This window comes from Polypterus senegalus, chromosome 18, assembly GCF_016835505.1.
Source record: "Polypterus senegalus isolate Bchr_013 chromosome 18, ASM1683550v1, whole genome shotgun sequence".
In the NCBI taxonomy this organism is placed as follows: Eukaryota; Metazoa; Chordata; class Cladistia; order Polypteriformes; family Polypteridae; genus Polypterus; species Polypterus senegalus.
Genome location: NC_053171.1, coordinates 31006766 through 31017996, shown reverse-complemented (window position 1 = coordinate 31017996; position 11231 = coordinate 31006766). Strand labels below are relative to the sequence as shown.

Below are 11231 nucleotides of genomic sequence, written 5' to 3'. Positions count from 1 at the left end.
CAGCCATGATAAACATGTCTGAATAATGATTCCATTTTCAACCAATGTGAGCAGAATGTACACATGATAGCTTATGTTCTTACCATCGTGGGATCATGGCCAAGAGAGAAGAGATAAGGCTTTTCTTGCAGAACTGCCAGTTTCCAGCCAATATCCGACACTAAGCCAATGTACCAATCCTTTTCATATTCCTCTAAATAGTTGGCCAACTCTTCAAAGTCCTCCACTGGGCCTAAACTGGCTTTGTCAAACATCAACTTAAAGGCATACCTAAAAGGAATACACACAGTGAACAAAATATCATACTGTGTCTCTTGTTTTCTGTGAAGACAAAGAAGTTCAGACAAGAATTACACTTTCCTTAAACTTAATATCAGAACCTTCCTCCAAATATGTACTCCCCTCAGCTGCACTAAAGCTCTAGAAATACAAGCCAGGAGTCAGACTGTAAATATTGGGCACTCCCAAGTGTCAGGTGAACAAGATATTAACATTTCATTTACATTTCACTAATCAACAGTGGGAATGGCCAGCTTGAGAGGTGGGAGATACAGACGGGAGCTTGTGCCACAAAATAAACAGGAAAAGGCTTGTTTCTGCCTTGGGGGTTTCACAGAACAAGCATTAGCTGAGGTTTATTTGAATCTTATTTGAATTGCCATCTAAACAGAAAGATAACAACAAAATGTAAAGCAAAAAATAATGTACTAATACAAGAGCTAAACTTCTGGGTAAATTTTACAACTATTGCTGGAATGCTATCAAAGAATTTAGCCTTAAAATATTCACCCGGCTCATTGTGGAGCCTCCTTAGCATTAAAAAGGAGCAAAAAACATCACTTTTTTTTTTCAACAAGAAAACAATGTGATTATTTTTAACAAACATGTACTGTAAATGCCAAAACGTCAACATAAATATTACAGGAAAGGTCTGTCCAGTGTCCAATGCTGCACCGATACAAATAAGTACACATTCTTCATGCGAGAAGTTTTGAAACAGTCACCAATAATCAGGCCAACATTGCAATCAGGACAGTAGGATAGTGTTTCTTTGCATACCTTCCTTATACATTTTTATCTGTTGGTTGAAAACGCGAGTGCAGAATGACAGTGCCTGATCCATCCATTGTGTCAGTGTAGGCTACCACAGTACATGGCACATGGATATGCGCATTTCCCCTGATATGTACGTTGACAGTTGCTGCATTGTCAACAGTGCTTAAGGGGCAAATGTCTTTACTTGTCCTTGCACTTCATCAGAATTATTTTGCCTTTTTGCCACGTAGTTACTGTCACACCAGGTAAAGCGTCATGCAATTGAATTAACCTGATATATTGCTCTGTCAACATCTGATGGCTAACTCACATTGTCATCACTATCACTTCATTCAAGCAATTTGTTTCTTCTAAAACTGACTTTTCATTTGCCACTGTGTTTTTGGCTGAAGGCTCTGCGCCACCATATTGACGATTGATGCGTCACCATAAGGTGCCAGAACGCATGGAAATGTTCAAGATTTTTGGAAACTTGTTGTTATTTCATCCACTAGATGGCAGCAGGGTACTGTTCTGAGAGTTAGTTGGGCTTAAAACTGTAAAGTGGATGACTACATATCAACCGTTGTCTGACTCTGGGTTAACCGTAATTACATAGAATTCCGAGCCCACGTTACGCTCAGAGTTAGTGCTAAGGATTTTAAATAAGCCAAATGAGCAGAAATTAAATTGTGTTGCTACGTGTTCAAATCAGATCTTATGAGGCCTTTTTGCTATGACGGGTACAAAACCCTGACTAGTCTATTGCATTGTGGTTATATTTTTCAAGAGTTTAAAGATAATAATAATATTTATAACTGCAGTTTAATTATTAGACTTAATTGTATATCTTAACAAAACTCTGCACATCGAAAAGCAAATGCAAAAATTGTGCGTACAAAAAAAGTAAAAATTGCCTGCATAATTGTGTACTTTACCAACACTTATTAACAAGTGATCTGCAGAAAATTGCAAGCCAAAATTATTCAGGTTGACAAGTGTGTAGGAACTCAAATGGCAGACACACCAAAACGAGTCTTTATTAATAATACAAGGTTACTTTTTGTGTGGGCTAAAGATAGTTTCAGCACTAATCATTGATTGTTAGTTGTTGTAATAATTCATTTCTACAACTTATTTTCAATTGAATAAACAGTTATTGATGTAGATGATAAAACATTCAGCCACAGGCAGAAAAAAAGAGAGCCTCAAGTGTCTCTGGTATCACAAAAACAAACTGCATCTATAAAATGATTTGACTGGTATGTGAATTGTACTTGTGTTTCAGGCGTATAAGCAGAAGTGTTCTTTCTAAGAGAAGAAATATCAACCAGTACATCCATTCTTGAATCTGCCCAATTTAGGTCTGGGTTTTGACAGACCAGAGCCAATCCCAGTAGCATCCAAAACAAGACATTAAACAACCTCAGATGGAGGTGCCAGTCCATAATCAAATAGACCGAGTGTGTGTTTTGAGTGGGACCAGTTTAGAGTCACTAATTAAATTTAACACATCTTTGTGATGTGGGTGGGACACTTGAGCACGCAGAGACTCTACAATCAGAAAAATACTGAGGAATCATGGTACTTGTGGCAACACAAAAGATGACGATCACGAAGAACAAGAATATTCACTTCTGGTATGACAGGCTTTTCATTATCGGTGCTGCAAGTTGGACTATTCATTGTATTTAAATGATATGCTCTTTTCTTAAAAAGTCAAGTACCAATTAAGCACTTGTGACAAATTTGACATAAAACTGAACTAAAGCTTAATTTTGTGATGAGGGTTAATCTGAGTAGGATGCATTATTAGCAGTCAGTTCAACTTTCATGTAATTTCTTTTTTGCTATGAATTTCTGTTATTGTTGTACTATAGTATTATCAATAGTGTTCGCTCCATTTACATCAAATGAATCTAAATAAATAAATAAGTAGATAAATAAATTCTGTGCAGCATTGACAAGCGTATATCAACATCTTTGTTTCATAATAAGAGGATCATCCATTGGCAATTATTACCATTACTTATATTTCAGAATTGTGCTTTGACTGAATAACATCTTAATGTCTAAAAGCCAATAAAGCTTTATCCTGAAAAAAACAGGACTACCTACATGAAAGATGCAATTGAATACACATAAATGACAAAGAATAGCAACTCTGTTAAGGACATTTAATTTTGCTACATATTTCAGAGTTTCAATGGAAAAACTCTCTGTGCTTGGCATTGCATTATACTTAATTCAACAAGTTTTTGTGCTCAAGACGAATGCTAAGGAAATAAAGGTGCCTTCTAGGCATTGACCTTTTTTCGCAATTATTACAACTATTAGACAACTTTCTTCAGCAGAAAAAAATAAATCTGCTGCAGTAAAATTCAAAGCACATTTTTAAAAAGTTAAAATTGCCAGAATGGCAAGTTGCTGCGGTGAGTAGCACTGCTGCTGTTCACCTCCACATTTCTGTGTTTTTTTTCCAGTCCAGATAACACCCCATGTCTCTCTGTAAATTTTCCTCTAGGCACTCTCTTATTTCTCCAACATCCTAAAGACCAATAAATTACATTAACTGGCAACTGTAAACTGGCCCAGTATGAATAAGCATGGGTATGTTTTTGACTGAGTGTTCCTTCCTGATGTCCCTCCTAGTTTGGGCTACCACCAGAAGCCCAAACCAGCTCAGACCAGACAGTACTAGGCACAACTCCTACCTGTGACTCTGAACTATATAAGCTGGTTAGAAAAGTGCTGAATAGATGGATCATGTTTCTTTGAGCCTAGTCAGTGAATCCTTAAAAATGCAATAATGAGGCTATTCTGTTTCTTAAAAACGGGTTGTGAAAAATGTGTTTTTATTTTTTAAACCTAGTTTAAAAGTCACAGGTTATAGCCAAAGATTATGTGCTAGTGAAATGTGAACATGAAAAATCCTGCTAAAGCAAAGTTGACTTGTTAGTTTGAAAGACAACTAACTCTACACCACTAGCACCTAAAACCTCTCCTCCCAGCATACCAATGATACAAAATGTGCCATGCTCACCTGAAAGCCTTCAGAACAAGTTGAAAAAGGTCAGATTTTTCCGAGAGCCAGTCTAATCCTATCGTCCAGGGAAGATCTCCACAGTACATTCGGTATACACAATTAGGATTAGTTACTGAAGACTCGGCTCCCAGTGTCAATCCATAGCAATTCATCACCGTGCAAGCATGGAGCTGCAACAGGGAATCATCATTCTGAACTCCTTCTATAATGTCAGAAGGCCCTCCTTCTTTACCACCAATGTCTAGCCGGCTGATGACAAACTTGTACCAGCCCTCTGGGAAAAGTTTAATTAGCTGGTTCATCTTAGAACCTTGAAGGGGACCTGATCTCCACTCCTGTGGCACATTTAAATGCTTTGAAAGAGGAGAGCTAAAGATAACCATAGGCACGGCACCCAACCTACTCATTTCTTCATAGTCCTTCCCTTTGTCTATAGCTGGAAGCCCTAATACTCCAGAAGGAAGGGCTTTGATAGAAGATTGTATACCTCCAAAATGATGTTCTCCATTTACAGAGCCTGGAAGTGAAGTGGAAGTCTGCTTTGGGGTTCTTTCTTTATTTTTTTCTGCATTTTGCTTTTTGGTTTCTACACCAAACAAATCCTCATCATCATCTGACCAATCATCAAAGGTCTCAGAGTTCAAACTAGGGGTTTTCCTGCTGGACTGTTGAGCATTTTTCACAGTGTCGCTAACCTTAACATTTGTCTCTGCTACATTACTTGTGACTTCATTCCCATAGGTATGTTCTGTTACACCACCATCAAATGTGACATATCGTTTTGAGCAATGCTGCAAGAGAACCCACACAAGGACTTTAATAAAGTCGTCCTTCAGCTGCTTCAAGTTTTCATGGGAGTCAATGATTCCAGTGAGCACATTTCTGGCATCTGAGTAAAGTCGAACAGGAAGTGCAGCACATGGAGTCAATATGTTTCCAAAATGGTGGTTAATGCAAGACTGGTCTGCTTGCTCCTCATTTTCAAAAGCCATTTCTAACACTTCATCAACTCTGCGAGCCTCTGCTGTGTGACAGGAAGTCTCCTGAAGTTCTAAACCCTGAGAAGAAAAGGAGAAGCAACTTAGACTTGGAATGATATAAAGGTATGTCTGTACATTGTAATCTCACACAGCATTATCTTCCATTACCGAATGTGTTGTAAGCATACAAAATAAAAACAGCAATGTTAGTTTAAAATAAAGTGAATGGGACAGCAATGTAAAAATATACAGTATACTGTATGAGTGTATGTGATGCAGTCAGATGTGTGGGAAGCATGTGATTAGGCTTTAAAAGACGGTGAAGCCATTTTTCATTTTAATTTCTAGACTATATATTATTGTTTATCAATCAATCAACATTTATTTATATAGCACATATTCATACAAAAAAATGTAGCTCAAAGTGCTTTACAAAATGAATAGAAAAATAGAAGACACAATAAAAAATAAACATAAGTCAACATTAATTAACATAGACAATTACAAAGTTGTCCTTGTATCTGAAAAATGTACACAAAGCATGGGGTTCATAAAAAAATGAAATGGTGTGACTACAAGGGAGTGCCACTGAGCTCCAAACTTCAGACACAAATAAGTTTGCGCAAATAAATCACCACATGTGCAAAAGCAGCCAAACCACAATATAAACAAATGTCTCTTTTTTACTTTTGCTCCTCTTGTTGAGTTTTGCCCACTGCCACCCGATTCTGACTCATGTAGGTGAGGTGGCAGACTCCTTTTAAACTAGACCTGAGGATGCTTCCAGTTCCACAGTGTGCCCTCTTGGAAGTACTTCCGGGTCATTTGGAAACCAGGGAGGTCCTCCATTGAACAGCACCCTCTAATGGCATCCAAGGACCACGACAGTCCGGCACTTCCAGACTCCAACTCCCATATACCCCTGCGGGTGTCCAAACGGGGATGCCTTGGGAGGACCACTGCCACCTATCATATGTGGGTGGCCTCCAGCTGGTCCTTCGATTAGATACCTGGGGCTGGGCAAGAAGTAAGTTTTTATGTCCAGCCAGCATACCCATTTGTTCTTTATGGCACTTACAATGGCAAGTAAAATTATTCTAGGTGAACAATAATACATCTATGTACTTAAAGCACATTGAAATGATGTTTAATATACAGTAGAAAAGGCATTCCTGGTGTCCTGTTTTGGATTCACCCATTGCCTACAAAATAATCTCAAACTGTTACACATAAGCATGCATTTTTTTCAGCCTTTTTCAGTTTAATTTTGATAAGGGGTATATAGTATTGGAGTCATTTGCTGCCATTTAGAACTTTTTGTATAATGTATAAAAACATGCAACATCTGAGAAGCAGTTACATTTCATCATAAATTAACACAGAAGAACACATTCAAGTAAAAACCTGTAATACTACGGTGTTGTACCATGTCAGCCATTATGGATGTGGTAAGAAGTTAAGCAAAATTACACCTTTTATTGGCTAACTAAAAAGATTATAACATGCAAGCTTCTGAGGCAACTCAGGCCCCTTCTTCAGGCCTTACATCTTCCATGAAGAAGGGGCCACAGTAAAAACCTGGGAAAAAATTGGGACATCCTAAGACATCCTTAGATATTAACAGAAAACAAAACGCATAAATATCTAAACAAGCCAATGTGAGTCAATGTTAAATACAATTTCATTTAAGCTCTAAAAGTACACAATGAACATTATACTGCAATGTCCAAAGACATTAAAGTCAGTATCTATCACACAGTAACAAGAGGCATAAAAAATATTACAGTATTGACCTTGGTAAGCAAAAAATCACTTCCAAACTTTTAACATACAGTTAAGATTTTTCAATATTGAAGTTAAAATTTTGCGGTAAACTCAAAACAGTTCAGATTTAAGATGAAGACATTAATGTGAAGTGATGGGTTTTCTGTGCATGTAGAACATTAGATGTAGGAGATAAGAATAATACCCCTTGTGATTCATCTATTTTCAGTATTGGAACAATTAGTTGCCTGGCTTGTTCCTTATTAGTCATGCAGTTCCTGCTGCCTTGATTATGCAGAGAACAAAAAAATGTTTACAGTTGTATTTAGTTAGCTATACTACTTTATTTATGTCACTCATTTTAATGCTGATACATCTAAAACTATTGTAGCTTAAAAATTACTTCAAAAGTGAAAAGAATTACAGTATCTTGCCTATCAATTTAAAACAAAATACTCCCAGACTCATATAATAATAAAAAACAAATTTCAAGTTGTACACTAAATAAATTTCTTAATTGAAATTGAACAAGGTTTAGGACTTGTACTAAAAAGAGACAACTGAAGATAACTGGAGTAGAGCACCTTAACAAAACAAAAAAAAAAAAAAGACACGACAATCCAACAGTGTGATCATATCAACATGTGTCAGGCTTTTATCTGTTATTAAATGCAATGAATATTTTAGAGTAAATACTAAACATTACAATAGTTTAAATTATTATGCCTCATTAAGTTGCCTCACATGAAACAGGGTACTGCACATGGAATTAAAAAAAACATAAGCAAGGACAACACTCCAGAACTTGAGAAAGGACATTAGGGTAAACTCTTTGAAACTGGAAAGAGTAATGAAGATGCATTGAAAATGTTTATAAGCGGTATAATTATGAACTAATAAAATGAAATAAATACATACTTTGAATAACCAGATTTTTTTTAAACCGCCATGCTTTTTCTATACATTTCTACTTTAATATTAATGTCTCCAAGGTGATCATGGATTGTGATTGACTAGAAGTTTGGAGTACGCAAGCCATTTGTTCGCAATGCTCATAATAATAGTACATACTACAGTATAACTATTCATTACATCACACTCCAGGTTCTAGCTGAATTTAACTTTTATTTTGCTCAAACTCATTTTGTAATTAATTAGTAATGTATCACCTTTTGTTCTAAAAATACACATTCTTTTTGCCCCCAACATATTTAATTATGTCACAGGGGAAAAAATAAAAAGTTTGGGAAAATGTAATTTAAAAACTGCTGCAAGTTCACACCATGTGGTTTGGCAGGTGTGTTCTGTAAGCAGTCCGGTGGATTTGTGCAGGTTTACCTCAGCTTCTACTCAGCTCACTAGATTGTTGATTTATTGGAGGATGAGCCTATTCAAACTATTCTACAGTGAGACTAATGAAAAGTACTTAATTCAAGTTCACCGATTAATAATTTAATAATATGTGCTTCTTAAAAACAAAGGTTTCTAAGAAATGCATTTTTGTATGTGTAGTATCATTCTAGTCATTGTTTTCCAACTTCAGAACTTTTTTCCAAAACAGTTTTATTTTTTCCCTCACCTCTCTTGGGCAGCATCTTAAAAATTAACAATAGTACAAGCAAATTTTGACTGAGAAAAGAAAGGAAATGCATACAAATGGGCAGATTAAGGGTAACTATTGCAAAATTCAGTGAAAACTTCTGGTTGCTTTTGGTATACTTATATTCAATGTTTTATCGGCTCTCTCCTTACTTTCTATGCAATCAACTTTAAGAGTCATGCTGAAAACATTTTCTATTTTGGATTATCAGTTTAAGAGGTGTACATAGTTTATGACAAGAAAAGAACACACAGAGAGAAAAAGGTGGTACAGGACCGAGTCTAACTGCATGAGGCCCCAATACTGAGGAGGTGGCATTTGCAACATGCATCACCATGCCAGTGTGAAAAGCTGGGCTCTGGTAAGTCCCATGTGTGTAAAGAGTTTTCCAAAAGGTCAACAACTATTATTTACACCTATTTTCTTGCAGAAGTCAGTTAATCGTTTCCTCTAACATTTTCTTTCTAGACTATAAGCACCAGATCCCTAATTATTTTTACATTAAATAATAAATGTGTTTCAATCTACATTCACTATCAACTTGCTTTTTTCTCAGGCTGCTGGTAAAATTCACCTGTTTTACTGTTCTGGTATCAATGTTGGCAGGCAGAGTTCAACTGCCTTTGTTGCCAATGTTCATTTGCGCAATCTAAGACTTTGTTGCAATATGTGAATTACTCCTCCATTTCCTTAAAGCTATTTCTATTGGCTTTTAGTTTCAGTTTTAGTTCAACACCAGTATGTCTCATAACACATTTAATTCTTTCCACACTTAACCTCAGTAAACATATATTCATGCTATAACATTTCATTTCATGCAGCATTCATGATTTCAGACTATTCTTTATCTTATTTGATATAGTATTCCTTGTAATAAATATGATGCACTTCTGCAAAAGTTCTGGAATTTTCTCAGTCCCAACACTGATAAACACAACCTGGTTTGGGGGCCACGGGAAGCATGGAAGCTTAACCCTGTAAGGGCCCGTTCCCACTGCCAGGGGAGCTGCACGACCTAACGAGCCCGTCTGGGCGGGAATGCAGCCACACCCGGAGGTGCAACCAGAAGTAGGTCAACGAGCACCTGTAGCACTTCCGGGTGGGCTATAAAAGAGGCCAACAGTCACCATTCCCAGCTGCAGTCGGGGAGGAAGAGGACAGAGCTTGGCAGAGAGGAGTGGAGGCGGTAAAGAACCTTTGGAAGGACTTGAAAGAGGGTGATTAGTGCAGGGGCACTGTGAACTGTAAAATGAATAAACGTGTGCTTTTTTTAAGACATCCTGGCATCTGTCTGTCTGTTTTCCGGACTGGCTTCCACAATTATTACAAGAAAAAAAAAAAAATGGGGAACAGTGGAAAGGTCATATAATGAGAACCTGAAATGTGTGGGTTATCTGCAGTTGTAAGATGTATAAAATTACATTATGTACGGAATGTGCTATCTGAAGGTGAAGTATCTCATTGAATGAAGATTTAAAGGGTTTTGCTTGATTGTGGCATGCACGTTACTATTATAAAGGTGCATACAGTAACTAAAGGTTTGAAAATGATATGTATCCCCACATTAGACCTAGCATATGATGTAACAAAATAACAGATATGGAGAATTCCAATTACTGTCAGCACTAAATTATATACTTGGGGTTTCTGTGTTTATTGAACAAACTGATGTAACGAGTACATGAACCTCTAGGAAATTCTGCTCTGTTGATATGGAGACCACTTGGATGATACAGAAGGTTACTGGAAAATATTATGTTGAAAGCCAAACATGGCATACATTGGCATAACTGAGAAACTTTTTGAAACTATTTTGGTTTTACAAAACAAAAGTCCCATTAAAACCAAAAATAAAGGAAAATCGAGGGCTACTGGTTAGAAAAAAACTTTACAGAAAGGCCCAACTCTAAAAGATTGAACACCCCATCCAACAAAGTGCACTGCCTTCCAAGGAACAAATGGGAACAAGACTGAGACCTTAATTTAGGCCACTAAATCACATTTCACTACATTACAGATCTGTTCATCACATTTTTCCAAGTTCATCTCAGGAATTCTGAGTAAATACTGCATATCTTCTGTAATATCACATCACTGGCTATAACTATCAGATTACTAGCAGGTGGTCCACAGTTTTCTGAAAGGTGAGATTTTTGCCCTTTGTAGTAAAGCAATGATGAATGACTTCAATTTAAACAACTTTAAAAATTAAAAAAGGCGTGTGGCTGCATACCTTAATATTGACAGTACAGTAACTGAATCCTCTTTCAAGGAGCATGATCCACATAACACGATCCTGAAACCGGCAAAGAAAGTGAGACCCAGGAGAAGGAATGCCTGAAGAAGCAAAAAAAGCAGAGAAATTAGTTATCACACAAAAAAATCTTAATTAGTGGACCCCATCCTGTAGCAGGTTATTTTTATGAGCCAAACACATAGCGAAAATACAACAGCGTGTTGGTACATTGAAGTTAAAGTGTCAACATTACAGAATGTCATCTTATACTTAAAGGCAATTGAGCAGCTCTTAATATTTTAGAACAGTGCCACTTTTTCTGCTCATTTATCCATTTTCAGGCTAGCATAAATATCAGGACAAATGAAAAATAGTGTTGTCTTTCCATGCAAATACATTAAATATGTGGCCATTATTTCACACTATTAGCTGTATTTTTTTAAATGGATAGTAAAGCTTTTGCTGCAGTTATTTTCATTTGTTGTTTTCTTTGCGTGATTGTTTGGTATTAAGTAATGAAATTGACTTAGCTTGTCTAAGACTTTCCACTTTTTTCCTTCCCTATTAAAT

The 11231-nt window shown here is 36.6% G+C and overlaps 1 protein-coding gene across 2 annotated transcripts in view; it reads right to left on the bottom strand.

Annotated features, from left to right (window-relative positions):
* Window positions 1–11231, bottom strand: part of pcnx4 (pecanex 4) — a 37039-nt gene that overhangs the window by 6081 nt on the left and 19727 nt on the right. For both annotated transcript variants that reach the window (XM_039741977.1, XM_039741978.1), the window contains exons 8-10: window positions 10659–10762; window positions 4079–5139; window positions 84–270 (exon numbers count right to left, since the gene is read on the bottom strand). In XM_039741977.1, the coding sequence (XP_039597911.1) occupies window positions 84–270; window positions 4079–5139; window positions 10659–10762 (1352 nt within the window). The remainder of the gene's footprint in view (window positions 1–83; window positions 271–4078; window positions 5140–10658; window positions 10763–11231) is intronic.